Source organism: Pelophylax lessonae (assembly GCF_965119305.1).
Source record: "Pelophylax lessonae genome assembly, chromosome: 4".
Taxonomy (NCBI): Eukaryota; Metazoa; Chordata; class Amphibia; order Anura; family Ranidae; genus Pelophylax; species Pelophylax lessonae.
Window position 1 is genome coordinate 648,375,400 of NC_138771.1, and position 17,771 is coordinate 648,393,170.

General features: G+C 44.0%; 1 protein-coding gene across 1 annotated transcript in view; it reads right to left on the reverse strand.

Annotated features, from left to right (window-relative positions):
• Window positions 1-17,771, reverse strand: part of LOC309553007 (alpha-2,8-sialyltransferase 8E-like) — a gene marked incomplete at both ends in the record, with an annotated part of 60,848 nt that overhangs the window by 22,197 nt on the left and 20,880 nt on the right. The window contains one exon of the mRNA XM_082253910.1: window positions 21-107. Coding sequence (XP_082110036.1) covers window positions 21-107 — 87 coding nt within the window. The remainder of the gene's footprint in view (window positions 1-20; window positions 108-17,771) is intronic.

Below are 17,771 nucleotides of genomic sequence, written 5' to 3' on the forward strand. Positions count from 1 at the left end.
TCTGTGTTACACATACTTACTGCAGCAGCTTGTGCTGCGTTGGGTTCTCCATCCAAGGGCATCCTTGTAGCGCCTTAACCATCTTAAAAAATTCTTCTTTTTTTAATCTACAGAAAAAAAAGTAAAAATATTGTAACAACGCTAAGCGGTAGGTTGTGATATCACCTATCAGAGATAGGAATAGGAGTGAGGAAATGAATGCAATAAAGGGTAAGTAAACCTAACAATAAGCTTCTTTTATTTGCTCCCTTTTGATCTGGTAACCACTTCCAGCCCAGGCCAATTCTAGCATGTCTCTCCTACATGTAAAAATCAACATTTTTTTTTGCTAGAAAATTACTCAGAACCGCCAAATATTATTTATATATATATATTTTTTTTTTTTCCAAAAAGCTTATTTATTTATTTTTTTTAAGCAATAAATGATAATAGTTGATCCTGCAAGCTACTATGTGAAATAGTGTGTGTTTAGCTGCCTGCACTATTCACTCCCCTATGGATTTTATTCACAGATGAAATTATATATTTTTTCAACACGTATTTGTTTATATAAATGAATCAATTGTCTTATATCATCACATTTTATATGTATTCACAGATCATTTTTTAATTTTATTATATTCTCTTTAATTTCACCCATTTTTAATATAATTTAATTTCACACTTTCCACTCTTCATTTTGCACTTTTAGAAGCTGTTTATATTAATGTTCAACATCAAACTTCATATGCATTCACAGATATTTTATTTTTTTTTTGTTTTTTAGCGCTGCATTTTCAGAATTAAAAATTTTTTTTTAGCAGACACCCTGGGGAATAAAACGGCGGCCGTTGCAGTTTGTTATGTCACATGGTATTTGCGCAGCAATTTTTCAAACGCAATTTTTTTTGTCAAAAATATATTGAAACCGCTTGCCGACCAGCCGCCGGCGGCAGGTCGGCAGGTTCCAGCGAATCGCTGTACCTGTACAGAGTGCAGCGCTCTCCTTCAATAAGGTGCATTCAAATTATAGTGCATAAATAATTATCTAAAACCAGTGTAAAAATCAACTCTATATAATATATTTACATGAGTCCATCTTTTCTTGTAAATATATACAGTCCATTAACCACTTGCCGATCATCCGCCGCAGTTATACGGGGGGGCAGGTCGGCAAGTTCCTGCGAATCACGGCACCCGTACGGCTGTTCGCGGGAGTGCTTCTGTGTATTGGTAAAAAAAAAAAAAAAAGTGGTTCTAAGACCTCTGCGCAAGCACACTGTGACCTAAAGTATTGCAACAATCTCCATTTTATTCCCTAGGGTCTCTGCTAAATAATAATAATAATAAAAAAAAAAAAATATATATATATATAGTTTGGGGGTTCTAAGAAATTTTCTAATAAAAATACAGATTTTAACAAAAAGTGTCAGAAGTAGTCCCGGTCCTTAACCACCTGCCGACTGCACACTCCTGAGACCGCACACCGCCGATATACTGCGGCAGGCTGGTTCGGCTGCGCGAAATCGCCGTACCTGTACAGCGGTTCGCAGGAGAGCTCCTGGGGGCATACCCGCGCCCACTCGCCTGCGGGGAAGACGATCTACCAGGCCAGCGGCCTCTTTTGCCCCTGGGCATCCACGATCGCTCCCCGTGAAGAGAGAACGACGGTCTGCTGTTGTAAACACAGCAGACCGCTGTTCTCTCAGGAATCAGCACAGAGCTCCCATGTTCCTCCTATTTAGGAACCCTGTGTTGATATTACAAGCCCCCCCTCCCCCCCACAGTTAGAAAGCACCCCCTAAGCCAGTGATGGTGAACCTTGGCACCCCAGATGTTTTGGAACTACTTTTCCCATGATGCTCATGCACTCTGCAGTATAGTTGAGCATCAAAGGTCTCTGTGTTGATGTCACAATCCCACCCCCTTCACAGTTATAAAACACCCCCTAGGCTCACATTTAACCCTTTGATCGCCCCTGGGTTGACCCCTTCCCTGCCAGTGTCATTACAGTTACAGTGCATATTTTTAGCACTGATTACTGTAGTAATGTCAGTGTTTTCGCTTCAAAAGTGTCAAAAATGTCATCTAGGGGTCCGATCTGTCCGCCGCAATGTCGCAGTCCCGCTTAAAATCGCTGATCGCCGCCATTACTAGTAAAAAAAAAAAAATAAATAAAAATTACATAAATCTTTCCCCTAGTTTGTTGACGTGATAACTTTTGCGCAAACCAATCAAAATACGCTTATTGGTAATTTTTTTTATCAAAAATATGTAGCAGAATACAAATTGGCCTAAAAGGATGAAAAAGTTAGATTTTTTTTTTTTTTTAATTGGGAATGTTATATAACAGAAAGTGAAAAATATTGTTTTTTTTGGGGTTTTTTTTTTCAGAATGGTCGCTCATTTTTTGTTTATTAGCGCAAAAAATAAAAACTACACAGGTGATCAAATACCACCAAAAGAAGGCTCTATTTGTAGGAAAAAAAGGACATCAATTTTATTTGGGTACAGCGTCGCACGACCGCGCCATGGTCCATTAAAATAACGCAGTGCCAAATCGCAAAAAATGTCCTGGTCATTAAGGGGGAAAAATCTTCCAGTCCAGAAGTGGTTAATGAATTTTAATGCAAAAAATAGAAAAGATGAAGGTATAGCTGAGTAAATGGATACCTAACATGTCATGGTTTAAAATTGCACGCACTAGTGGAATGGCGCCAAATTACAGTACTTAAAAATCTCCATAGGCGGCGCTTTACACATTTTTACAGGTTACCAGTTTAGTAGCTGAGTCGCAGAGGAGGTCTAGTGCTAGAATTATTGATCTCGCTATAACGTTCACGGCGATACCTCACACATGTGGTGCGAAGGCTCTTTACAAAAGCGGGCCTCAGCTATGTATGCATTTGCTTTTGCGTGCAACTACGAGGGGGCGGGGGGGGGGGCTTTACTTTTTTTTTATTTATTTATTTAAATTTTTTTTTTACACCGCTCCTTTCATTTTTTTTTTTGGATCACTTTGATTCCCTTTACAAGAAATGTAAACATCCATTGTATAAGAAATAAGGCATTACAGGTCCTCTTCATGGACATATCTGATATTTCCTCTACCCTAGAAAGCATGATAAAAAAAAAAACAGCAAAAAAAAAACATCAATCTCTGCTTTCCGGGGGGGGGGGGGGGGAAGGCAGTGTGTACATCTGCCAGAGCTGAAAGAGGCGTCATGATGTTGCTTCTGGCCTCCCAGGGTTATAGAGATGGCCAGGGACCATCCGATGCACGGCCAGCTCTATGGTAATCCGGCAGGCCACTGAATCAGATCTCTGGCTTCCCAATTGCACGGTAGACCCTGATGGATGGCGGGAGAGGGGGGCTGCCTGTAAAAGCAATCTAGCGGCTAATCAGCTGCTAGGATGGCTTTTACAAGAGAGGGAATCGCCGGCTGAAAAGACAGATACCCGGATGATGCCTGTAGCTGCACCCATTATTCCGGTATAACCACTTCAACCCAAGGACATCATATGATGTCCTACGGGCAGGAAGTGTTAAATATAACATTGAAAGCATTTTGTTGTAACTGTTCAAAAAGTGCAAAAAACAAACTCTTGATCCTGCCAGAAATCTCTTACAACTTCCTGTCATCATTTACATTGTTCTTATGGCACTTTTCCACTGCAAGTACCAGCTCCACTCAGCCCTGCTTGGCTCGGTTTGGTATTCCACTGCTGGTACCGCATGGTACGGTGTTGGAACGGTTCGGTACGGTTTGGTACGGTTTGCTTTTCCACTAAAATAGTAAGTGGGTGGGATAACAACGATTCTCTGACCAATCAGTGGCTAGTAGTGACAAACAGTCAAGGCTGCATGCAAAGGATTGTGGGATATGGTACCGGTACGTCCCTCTTGGAACCACAACTGAGGTGGTACTGTTTAAGCGAGCCGTACCGTTCGGTTCCATGTAGTGGAAAAGCGCCACCGTACCGTACCGTACCGAACCGTTCCTACACTATACCATGCGGTACCATGCAGTGGCAAAGCGCAAAAGCGAGCCAAACCATTCGGTTCCATGCAGTGGAAGAGCACCTTTAGTTAGCTTTGAGGAGTACAGAACTTTGCCCCTCTATGTTACGGACAATAGAAGAGGGTAACAAACACAATTATGGTGCGCTGAAGAACATTATATAGTCCATACGCATTTTGATGGAGCAATTATCTCTGATGAATGAATCAATATGCAGAGTAAAGGAAACACAGACACCAGCTACAGAGGTGACGTGTATGTCAGCACGTAACACCCAGGTGTGATATATCCAACTGCTTACCAAATAGCCAGGACCCTCAAATGCCTATTCATGTACCAGGTAAGAGACAAAAAAGATCCAGGGAGCCATGATACCAAGGACATAAACTAGTCACCACACGGCCAACGTCAGCAGATACAGGAAAAGTATGACCTCCGTAAAGATGGCCATTGTTCTGAGGTTGAAGGTCCTGACTTATGCGTTTCGTCACAAAATTACATCCACAAATGACTATTGCATGCAATTAAATACTAAATAGACCGGTATTCTGCTGACAACTCCAACTTGCCAAAATCTACAACCATGTAATTTCCGGTGACCAGCAGCAGTAATTGCAGATTTTGACGACTTGACTGTTTTCACAGAACACCGGCAGCATATACACGGTACACAATATAATAGTGGACATTGTTAGTCCATCCATTATTAACCAACAATATGGCTGCCTCCAAGGTGGCGACAGCTTTTTCCCTCCTGACCCGGTGTTCTGTCAAAACAGCCACCTCGTCCCACACCGTAGTGTTCTGTGAAAACACCAACTCGTCCAAATCTCCACTCGGCAATTTGCAAGGGCTGCTGGGATGTATCCCAGCAGCCCTTTGCGAATCACCTAGTGACGAAATCTCACATTATTACACCGGCACCAGCTGTACTCGGATATATTGCTTTGAGTCTGCGCTCCACCCCGCCTCCTCTCAGTGAGCTCTACGGGATGTATTGCATTGAGTCCGCACTCTGCTCCGCCTCCTCTCAGTGAGCGCGGACTGAAAGCATTACATCCCGTAGAGCTCACTGAGAGGAGGCGGGGCGGAGCACGGACTCAACGCAACACATCCGAATACAGCTGGTGCCGGTGTAATAATGCGAGATTGCGTCACTAGGCGATTCGCAAGGGCTGCTGGGATACATCCCAGCAGCCCTTGCGAATCGCCGAGTGACGTAATCGCCTAAAGGCGGCCAGACCCGGAAGTGCGGATAAATAAGGAAGAAAAAAAGGTATTTCCTTGCAGAAAAAAAATATATTTTCCATTGGTAAAAGTATTTTTAAAGGGGATTACGTACATCTAAACTTATTAAAATGGGTGGAACTCCACTTTAAGTTGTTGTCCATCATTTTCTTGGTCACCCTGTGCCCCTAATAGACACAGGGTGACTTAGGACCGGGACAAGGGGTGGGCAGGAGAGACAGCTGCCCTGGGCACTATGATCTCCCCCTGGTAGATCAAGCATATCATCTGTACCTCACAGATCCCCCTCCTGCCAAAACCCAAGACACATTTGATCAATCCATTTGTTTCACCACCAAATTCCATTATAAACACAAGACCATGGAGCAGATTCTTCTAAAACACTGGCCTATACTCTTGGAGGACCCCCATCTCAAATTAGTCCTCCCAAGTACTCCCAGAGTCACATACAGGAAAGCACCCAATCTTAAAATCAAAATTGCACCCAGCAAACTTAAAACCATTTAAGACCCCACCCCTAGGGTGTGCCTGATTCCTTTAACAGGCATGTATAGGTGCAACAAGTCTTTGTGCAAAACCTGTGCATATGTAAAACATGGTAAAAAATCATTTCATACACATAACAAAACATATAACCTCGCTGATTTTTACAATTGTTCATCTGATTTTGTAATTTATTGCCTCAGTTGTCCTTGCAACCTCCACTATGTAGGACGCACGATCCGTCCCCTTCGACAAAGATTTGGGGAACACAGGAGAAAAAGAGAGGAAGGAAAAGACAAACATAGCGTCCCCCGCCACTTTCTCAGACACCATGATAAATCTACCTCAAATCTTGAGGTATGGATCATTGAGCAAATATCAAAAGACCTTCCCGAAGCCCGAAAGATTTCACAACCTGTGCAAACGTGAAACGTTTTGGATCTATTCCCTCAATACACTTTCGCCCAACGGGATGAACGAAGAATTGTATGTATCCACCATTCTTTAATTAGTCCCCCCCCCTTCCTACCCCTCCTGCCGCCAACAATTCCTCATCCACTCACTGTCTAGCATTTATCCCTTGTCTCCACCGAATGATTATACATTCCACATTCATACCTCTTTCAGGTTGATATTCATCATTGTTCCCATTCCATCCATCCCATTGCATTAGTATACATTTCCTGATTTTATACATACATGTATCAATATATACTATAAGAATTTTACATTATCGCATACAAATATAATTTTTTTTTTTATTGTATATTTAGTCTCAGTTAATGATATGCATACATCATATACAATTCTTTATTTGTTTTGTTTACATTTATTTTTAATTTCCCATTTTTGATTTTTATTTCTATTTTAATTTATTTTTTATATTTTATTTTTATTCATATTTAATTTTATTTCCACATTTATCATTTCTTTCTCAATTCATCCCATGGTTTTTTTATTTTTATTATTATATATTTTTTTCTAATTTTCCTCTCATTGTCTATGGCATTATTCTCTTCATGCATCGTATCACATGTATATTATTGTTTATTTTTTCATACTGGTTTGACCTCTAGAGGGACCCTTGTTCCTCATACAGTCATAACGTAGATGTAGAGTCATGTTTACTTTGATAGTAATTTAATAACTTCACCACCAGAGGGCATTGTTCCTCATACAGCCATAACGTAGAGTCATGTTTACTTTGATAGTAATTTTATAACTTCACCACCAGAGGGCATTGTTCCTCATACAGCCATAACGTAGAGTCATGTTTACTTTGATAGTAATTTTATAACTTCACCACCAGAGGGCATTGTTCCTCATACAGCCATAACGTAGAGTCATGTTTACTTTGATAGTAATTTTATAACTTCACCACCAGAGGGCATTGTTCCTCATACAGCCATAACGTAGTAGAGTCATGTTTACTTTGATAGTAATTTTATAACTTCACCACCAGAGGGCATTGTTCCTCATACAGCCATAACGTAGAGTCATGTTTACTTTGATAGTAATTTTATAACTTCACCACCAGAGGGCATTGTTCCTCATACAGCCATAATGTAGAGTCATGTTTACTTTGATAGTAATTTTATAACTTCACCACCAGAGGGCATTGTTCCTCATACAGCCATAAGGTAGAGTCATGTTTACTTTGATAGTAATTTTATAACTTCACCACCAGAGGGCATTGTTCCTCATACAGCCATAACGTAGAGTCATGTTTACTTTGATAGTAATTTTATAACTTCACCACCAGAGGGCATTGTTCCTCATACAGCCATAACGTAGAGTCATGTTTACTTTGATAGTAATTTTATAACTTCACCACCAGAGGGCATTGTTCCTCATACAGCCATAATGTAGAGTCATGTTTACTTTGATAGTAATTTTATAACTTCACCACCAGAGGGCATTGTTCCTCATACAGCCATAACGTAGAGTCATGTTTACTTTGATAGTAATTTTATAACTTCACCACCAGAGGGCATTGTTCCTCATACAGCCATAACGTAGAGTCATGTTTACTTTGATAGTAATTTTATAACTTCACCACCAGAGGGCATTGTCCCGGAACACATAAATTGGTCCTTCTCCTTCCCTTTTACATCTGACTTTGAAAAAGGAGTGCGCACTGGTTTTCCCCCCACAGTGCGCGGCATGCTCGGAAACGCGTCAGTCATTACGCCGGAAGATCCTGTGGACGAGCATGATGGCCACCGTGCGGCCCAAGCCTCCATCCCACTGCGGTTTCACCCTGCGGCCCAAGCCTCCATCTCACTGCGGTTTCACCCTGCGGCCCAAGCCTCCATCTCACTGCGGTTTCACCCTGCGGCCCAAGCCTCCATCTCACTGCGGTTTCACCCTGCGGCCCAAGCCTCCATCTCACTGTGGTTTCACCCTGCGGCCCAAGCCTCCATCTCACTGCGGTTTCACCCTGCGGCCCAAGCCTCCATCTCACTGCGGTTTCACCCTGCGGCCCAAGCCTCCATCTCACTGCTGTGACACCCTCCACTTCCTGCTGGACAGGAAGAGGAAGAGAGGAGAGGATTACAGACCCACAGTGATGACTCCAAGCCCCAGCCTCCACATGGACACCGGAAGAACCCATCTTGTCTGCTTATACTTACCTTGATGTAAGTTTTTATTACTTGTTTGCCATATTAAATCGCAGTCTTAACTCAGAGGCGCCTGTTTTCTCTTTTGTTTGTTGCATGTTTGGAGATCGCTTCTGCTCCCCAACAGGCTGGCCCTGAGCATCCAGACTATTTCCTCATCTCACCCTAAGACTTTATCATAGCCTTGATGTGCTATTATATGGACTATCGTTTTTATGTAGTGCTAACAGCTTGCGCCACTTGTTCCATTTCTTGTCACTATGATATAATATGAAGTAGGGGGGCACCACAAGGAGACTGGGGGGGGGGGATTTGTGTTGGAAGGGGGCATTTTGGGGGGGGGGGGGTGGCGGGGGTAAGTATTGTTCTAGGAGGGACGTCAGGACTAGAGTGCTAAGAGTGGGGATTTAGGGGGATTTGTGTTGGGAGAGGGGATGAGGGAAGAAGAGAAGGATTTGGGGAGAATTTGTGCTGTGAGGGGGGAGTTGAAGTGGAGGGAAGATGATGTGTACTTGAAGGGTAAATTTTAGGTGTAGAGGATTTGTGCAGGGAGGGGGTGCATTTTTTTTTTTAGGTAGGGTCATTGCAACTGGGGTCATTTGAGGGATGGGGGGGGGGTAAAGATTCGTGCTGAGCAGGGGAATTTCAGCAGGGGGGCAGATTTGTACTAGGGAGAGAGGGAATTTATTCTTAGGGGGTAAGCATGCAGATTAGTGCTCAGTGATTTTGTGGGGGATTTTTTCTGACACATAATGTTCATACATTTTGGAGGAAGGTGGGGGGGGGGGCGCTGTTAGGCATGTTCGCCCTGGGCTCTAGATGACCTTGTCCCGGCACTGGGGTGACTCACACATTAGAGGGACCTGAGGAGCCGAGGCAGGGATTTCCCAACCTCTCTAAGTTAATCTGGGTTCCACAGGCCACCCAAACAAAGTGACTCCCGTCACAGTCATATCAGCCAAAAAATGGGGAAAATTTCTATGATGGTTGAATGCTTGTGACATTTTTTCCAACAAATTTTTAGGAAAGAGACTCCAAACAGTAAAATCTTACATACGCTTTAACATCAAAACCACTTAAGGACCAGGCCTATTTCTGACACTTGTTGTTTGCAAGTTAAAATCAGTATTTTTTGCTAGAAAGCTTCATTAAAACCCCCCAAACATTATATATATTTTTTTAGCAGAGACCCTAGAGAATAAAATGGAGATCATTGCAATACTTTGTCACATCGTATTTGCACAGTGGTCTTACAAAGGGAAAAAATACACTTTTTTGAATTAAAAGATAAAAAAACAGTAAAGTTTGCCCACTTTTTTTCTATAATGTGAAAGATAATGTTACGTCGAGTAAATAGATACCCAACATGTCGTGCTTCAAAATTGCGCATGCTCGTGAAAGGTACCTAAAAATCTCCATAGGCGAAACTTTAAACATTTCTACAGGTTACAAGTTTAGAGTTACACAAAAGGTTTAAGGTTATAATTATTGTTCTCGCTCTAACGATCGCGGTGATACCTCACATGTGTGGTTTAAACACTGTTTACATATGTGGGCGGGACTTGCGTATGCGTTCGCTTCTGCGCATGAGCTTGGAGGGGCGGGGCGCTTGAAATTTTTTTTTTCTATTAATTTTACCTTTTATCGTTTATTTTTACACTGTCCCTTAAAAAAAAAAAAAAAAAATGGATCACTTTTATTTCTATTACAAGGAATGTAAACATCCCTTGTAATAGACATAAGCAGGACAGGTCCTCTTTAATGTGAGATCTGGGGTCAAAAAAGACCTCACACCTCATGAAAAAAATGGGCCCTTTAACCACTTCTGGACCGGAAAGGATTTTCCCCCTTAATGACCAGGCCATATTTTGCGAATTCGGCACTGCGTTAATTTAACGGACAATTGAACGGTCGTGCGACGCTGTAACCAAATAAAATCGATGTCCTTTTTTTCCCCACAAATAGAGATTTCTTTTGGTGGTATTTGATCACCTGCGCGATTATTTATTTTTTTGTTTGTGCTATATACAAATAAAGAGCAACAAATCTGAAAAAAAAAAAAAAAAACAATATTTTTCACATTCTGCTATATAACATTCCCCAAAAAAAAATGTAAAAATCACATTTTTTTTTTTAACATTTTAGGCCAATTTGTTTTCTGCTACATATTTTTGGTTAACAAATAAAAATCATAATAAGCGTATTTTGATTGGTTTGCACAAAAGTTAACGCGTCTACTAACTACAGGAAAGATTTATGTCATTTTTATTGTTTCTTTTTTTTTTTTACTAGTAATGGCGGCGAACTGCGATTTTTTTTTGCGGCGGACAGATCTGACCCCTAACTGACATTTTTGACACTTTTGGGGGGACCAGTGACATTACTACAGTAATCAGTGCTAAAAATATGCACTGTTACTGTAATAATGACACTGGAAGGTTAACCCTATGGGGGATCAAGGGGTTAAATGTGTACCTAGGGGCGTGTTTCTAACTTTGGGGGGGTGGGGCTTGTGAAATGATCATAGAGACCTGTGATCCTACATAGAAGGATCACATGATCTCTATGATCTTTCCAGGGAGAAGGACGGTCAGCTGTGTTTACAACAGCCGACCGTCCTTCTCTCTCAGTGGGGAGCGATCGCGGGAGTCAGGCGGCAATCGGAGCCACCTGCCCCGTGAGTGGGCTTCCCCGCTGACGACCGGGGGCGGGAGCATGCCGTGTCCTCCAAGGCCATAGAGTGGAGTGGGGGCCAGCTTGCCCTCACTCGACTTCCTGCCAGGGACATGGAAGGACCGGATTATTTTCCGCACTACCAATGGCTCTGATAAGCGGAGAATAAACCGGTAAGGACTGCCCACCCTGAAAGAAAATACCGGGGTTATGGCAGCTATTTGCCGGTATTTAACGTCAAAGTAGTAAAGTAAGACTGCGGTGGGCACTCCGGAAGTTGTTTTCAATCATTTTAAATCTTCGCCCATCCACTTGCAGACCGCCCGCCGCAATGTATTGCAGACAGGCGGCCAGTGCAGGAAAAACGATTTACCTGTACGTCGCCCCCTTCTTCCGGGTTTAGGGCGCGCGCATGCACACCTCCCCGCTGAGGGACAAATGAGGAGGGAAGAGGGACAGAGGGACTTTTTTTTTTTCGAATGAGGGACAGTCCCTCGAAATCCAGGACAGTTGGGAGGTATGCATATTGTTAGCACTCATCACTGTATTAGTGTCACTCCAGATATCAGTGGCAGTTAGTCAGTTCCCTCCCCCCCCCCAGTGTCAGTTAGTGTCAGAATGCTCACCGCACTTCCATTATAAGTCGCTGATCGCCGCAATTACTAATAAAAAAATAAGAATAATTCTAATATATACTGTATACCATAGCTATAACTTTCATTTAAACCAATCAATACACAGAATACAAATTTAGCCACAATTTATGAAAAAAATTTGATTTTTAAAATTTTTTTATTGGATGTTTTATGGCATAAAGTAAAAAGTATATATCTTTTTTTTTTTTTTTCAAAATGTTCTTTTTCGGTTTATATTGCAAAAAAAAAAAAAAAAAAAAGAAACCAGCGGTGACCAAACACCAAAGAAAGTTCTATTTGTGTGAAAAAAAAATGATATAAAATTTGGGTACAGCTTTGCATGACCACGCAATTACCAGTTAAAGTAGTGCAATGCCGAATAGCAAAATAACCTGGTCAGAAAAGGGGGTAATCCCCGGTGATCTATCAATGATAATCTTCAGGCACTTCCTGTTGTGAAATGACAACTGTCTCCTAATTGTGCTTCTGTGTCCTGTCAGATAATTCCTCCCGTCGAAAAATGCATCCAACTTACTGCGCATGCTCAGTAAGTGACGTCACTTCAGCTGACTGCTCCGATCAGCTGTGCTGGCGGTGATGACACTGGCATGCGCAGTTTGTCGGATGCATTATCCGACGGTAGACAGAGAGCGGAGGGGAGAGAATGTAATGTCAGATTCTGCCTCGCTCTCTGAACTATCTATCGGGACGGAACGGATTACAGTGTATTCTTATTAGAGAAATGGCGAGGAATATTGTCTGATTAGAGAACAGTCACACAGCTCTTGTCGGGCACATTAAAAGGGAACTCTGACCGCAATATTAAAGGGGCACTCTGACGGGAATAATAAAGGGGCACTCTGACGACAATAATAAAGGGGGACTCTGATCACAATATTAAAGGGGAACTCTGACCGCAATATTAAAGGGGCACTCTGACGGGAATAATAAAGGGGGACTCTGATCACAATATTAAAGGGGCACTCTGACCGCAATATTAAAGGGGCACTCTGACCACAATATTAAAGGGGCACTCTGACGGGAATAATAAAGGGGCACTCTGACGACAATAATAAAGGGGGACTCTGATCACAATATTAAAGGGGCACTGTGACCACAATATTAAAGGGGCACTCTGACCGCAATATTAAAGGGGCACTCTGACGGGAATATGAAAGGGGCACTCTGACCGCAATATTAAAGGGGCACTCTGACTGGAATAATAAAGGGGAATTCTTAACGGGATACATAAAGGAGCACTCTGACGGGACACTGATGTAAAGGAGGACTCTGATAAGGACACACTGGATGTAAAGGGGCACTCTGATGGGGACACAGATGTGAAATTAGACTCTGATAGGGACACACTGGATATAAAGGAGAACTCTGAAGGGGACATGGATGTAAAGGTGGACTCTGACAGGGACACACTGGATGTAAAGGAGAACTCTGATGGGGACACACTGAATGTAAAGGAGGACTCTGATGGGGACACACTGGATATAAAGGAGCACTCTGATGGGGACATGGATGTAAAGGAGGGACTTTGACAGGGACAGACTGGATGTAAAGGAGGACTCTGATGGGGACACGGACACAGGCTGAATGACGGTGGGGGACACAGGCTGCATGACAGCAGTCATGGGCTGAATGATGAGGGAATACAGACTGGATGAGGGGGGGACACAGGCTGGATGAGGGGGGGTACAGGCTGGATGAGGGGGGAAACAGGCTGGATGAGGGGGGATACAGGCTGGATGAGGGGGGACAACAAAGAAAATGGCATCTGCCCCCACCTATAACCGGCCTTCATAGCAAAGAACACATGGAAGGGCAACGCACATGAAACAAACAAAGATAAAATTCCCAGTTCAATTTGCCAACCAGTCTGCTTACCAACCAAATTGGCCTGTCTAACAGTTTGCGCCAATACAGGGGTTTAGTTAGCACACATTTGCAAACGCATGTGAAAGCTGCAGGGCCACGTCAAGGCTCCCTGTTACCTGCAGTCCTAACTCTAATGAATTTTAAAGAGTCTCCACAGTGGATGAGGGGGGACACAGGCTGGATGAGGGGGGACACAGGCTGGATGAGGGGGGACACAGGCTGGATGAGGGGGGATACAGGCTGGGTGAGGGAGGATACACAGTCAGGGCTTATTCCTGGGTATTTCACAGTGGCTGTAGCATGATAGGCTCATCATGTTACTGTAGCACAATTCCCAGCCGTTTTGCTGGATGTGGGTCCCCCTGGGTTACCGCTAGCAACAACAGCACATTTAAGCATGTTCTCCAAGTGTGATCACTGAGACAATGACCAGTCCAGTATCTTTGGGTTTTTTATATTTATTTGGTAACTTGGATGGGAGAAGGGATGAGTGGTATACTTCTCTGGCTCAACTATGCACAAATTGGCGAAGACACTTAAATAGTACTGTTTGACGCTGGCTGAAAGCCCGCCAATGCTGACTTGAGGCTGGTTAACGCTGACCTATTCTTGTAACTGAGCTTCAACTAAAGAAATCCTCTCTTAGCTGTCTTAGGTACTCCTTCCTGAGGTAGCTAATTGTACACTTTTGCTGCACTGCTGAATGCTATGCTTCAGGGCCCACACTGGCGCCCCCTTTCACTCCCTTGTCTTCAGGGCTTAACACTTGGCACCCCTTTTCTATGTCACAACTACTGGTTAGCTGGCTTCTGGATCCCTTTGACCTTCCGGAGTTGCCCCCTCTCCTAGGCAGACCCCTGGGAAGATTTCGAGTTCTCACAACACTATTTTTCCTGAAAACTTCTGCCCAGCAGCTCCACTCGGTCAGCAACACTCTGGATCCCTTTCTGCAGCCCAGCTCAACCTCCGGTCCCTAAGCCAACCGCCCAGGACACCTTCACTCTCTGACAGGAGGAGTGACATCTGTCAGCCTCCTCCTGGAACTCTGCTTCCCCCCAAAGACACCCTGTCACATGCTCCCGCCAGGTTTATACCCAATCCCAGGGTGCATTGAAGCAAACTCCGCCCACTGGGACAGCTATGAACCCTGGTGCACTATTGGCCAGGTTTCCTCCATCGTCCAACAAGAGCCCTCATTGTATACAGTGGGGAGACTCCCAAGACTCAACAGATCACACCTGGGAACACATGACAGCCTAACTAACTGATCAGACCCCCCTGATAAGCAGACAGGGCCACACATATACTTTTCCAAGCACCTACCTAGGAGGGTGCTACATTACTATAGGAAAAGTCACAGTAGGCGAACTATGAGAGGCCAGGGTCCCAAATTTGGCACAGATATAGGAGAGGTCTATCTATGGGGGCCTCTAGTATCCCTGTGCCAAATGTGATGCCCCTAGCCCTCGGGGGTTAGGTCAGTTTGGTGCAGTATGGCAAGCTTGGCATTGGTACATTTGCAAGGACAAAGCTCAGGCCCTGAACATGTCCGGGGGTTCCAAAGTTGACAGGGAGGTAGGGGAAGTTTACCATTACCATCCCAAAAATGTTGGAGTCATTAGCCCAAAATATCTTTGTCAAATGTTTATGGGGTCACTTAGGAGCATATGGCTGCCAGTCAATACCACAAAGCGGGGAGTGTGGGGTACCATATTAATCCCCATAGTCTTAAGTAATGCAAAGCCCCACTTCATGGATAACTATGTTCTGCACTATTTGGCCAAAGTCGACCCCCATAGCAGCCCATGTAAAAATGAAGCATTGGCCACAAACAAAATTGTGTGGCTCCTAGATGTCCTCTAGTATTAGTTTGCCAAGTATGGTGCCCTTAACACTCGTGGTTAAGCGCCCAAAATTTATAGTAGCTTGACCCGCTATGTTAAACTTTGGCACGGTCGTAGTCTGGACATTTGAGGGACTGCAGCTCTGGCCCCGAATGAGTCTGGGGGGCCATATTTGGCACAGAGGTAGGGGAGGTCTCCCTTTACCAAACATTTTGGAGTTGCTAGCCCAAAATTTCCTGGTCAACTATTTCCTGGGCTCTTGAGAGTTTGTGGCCCTTGGTCCGTACCATGGAGCGGGGAGTGCTGGGTATCGCAGGAATCCCTGGACTCTTAGCTATTCAACAGTATCTGTAGAGCGGGGCTCTGCAGTTCCCATTTTCCATAGTGGTTAGCCAAATCGACCCCTATGCAGGTCCCTGTAACAATTAAGCTTTGGCCCCGAAAAATGCATGTGGCCCCTGGGTATCCTATATCTCTGAGCCAAGTTTGAGGACTCTAGCCACCAGGGTTCAGGTACCACGAGGCCCATAATTTAGGTCAGCTTGGTGCTGTATGGCAATCTTTGAGTGGGCACAGTTGCAGGGCCCAAGCTCGGGCACCAAACAAGTCCAGGGGACCATATTTGGCACAGTGGTAGGGGAGATCTTCCTTTACCAATTGTAAAATGTAGGAGTAGCTAGTCTGAAATTTTCTGCTCAACTTTTCCAGTTCAGCAGGGACTGGTGGGTACCATAATAATTAAGCCAGTCCTTGTGAAAATTAGGCATTGGCCACAAAAAATGTGTGTGGCCCCTGGGGGTCAGCTTGTATCCCTGTACCAAGTTTGGTGCCCATAACCCCCGTGATTGGGGTACCACAGGGCCCTAAATTTATGGTAGATTGGCCCGCTATGTTAATCCATGGCTCGGTCACGGTGGGAATTTGAGGGGCCACAGCTCGGGCCCCAAAAGAGTCCAGGCTCCCACAGCATGAGGCCCTGGACATGTTTGGGGCCCTAGCTGTGGCCCCTCAAAATTCCCTACTGCGCCATATATTAACATAGGCTAGGCAAAACTAGCCAAAATGTAGGTAGCGGAACGGTTTTACCCAGGGGCACCAAACTTGGTACAGGGTTACTAGAAGACCCCCAGGGGCCACAACATTTTTTTGGGGCCAATGCTTAATTTTCATGGGGACCTGCATGGGGGTGGAATTTGCCCAACCACCGCAGAACACAGGAACTGCACTGCAAATATTGTTAAATAGTTAAGAGTCCAGAGATTAAAAAATGGAAGGGGCCAAAGAAGAGCCTCTAGGGAACGGCTGCATAAAGGGATGCTCAGACCAACTTTGTGTAAATAATCAAAAAGTTCTTTATTAAGGATCAAAGTGACACATTGTCTAAAAATTACCCCCAACATAGGGGAACAGTATACAATACATAATGAGATACAGAAATTAACCTGACCACACACAAGACATAAAACCAAGAAATTCACACATACAAGGCCGGCCTCACACATACACTGGAAGATCAGACCAGCAATTACCGGAGTAAGCTGCATACATTCCAACCGGGAATATCTGAATGCTGCTATCTCATCGGTCTGCTGGTCGGCATGCCACAATTGTGTAAATTACCTGGTATATTTAATAATCAATATAGCTGCACCAATGGTTCAAAAGGTTAAGAACTTCATACTTTAAACTCTAATTTTGTCAACCCTATGATTCAAAATGTGCTGTGAACTGTTGCAATGCAATGCAGATCTAAACCTGTACACTTCTACTGTCATTGAGAGGTATATAGGCTCTGAATATTCAACATGATTACACCATGGAAGAGGAAAGCGTCTAGAGGAATGTCTGCACACCAATTGGTATAAACTATAAATAGAGCCAGTCCTTGACATGGATGATGGCTAATATCTTGAAAAAGATGAAGTTCAAATCCTCAAGTAACTTTTGGTTTGTACAATCGGGCCAACTTGGAACCCCTATGGCAGAGAGTCTCTTGCTGTAATAGTGAATGGGGGTGCGGGAGCAAGGGAGAGACGCAGTGTGATGGAGAGGACTGCGCGGGCTCACACCATACATAGGCTGTATCCCATACTGGTCAATTGTGCCATTGGCCTGGTAACGGCCGTGAATTCATTGGCATATTTCCACTGTATAACTGGGTCAGCTTGGTGGTCACGGCCTTTTCTCTATCCCCTTTAGAATGAATACTTATGCTCACCCTGCACTGGAAGTCTTGAGTGGAGGGACATCTGCACAGTTCCTTGGGGTAATATTAAAGTAAAGGCCCAGACATTAAGGGTTCCACTCCGACATGCCACGAGGGGATGGCGTGTTCCGGAAACTGCAAGGGAACAACGCTGTAGACGGAGGCTGGAACGC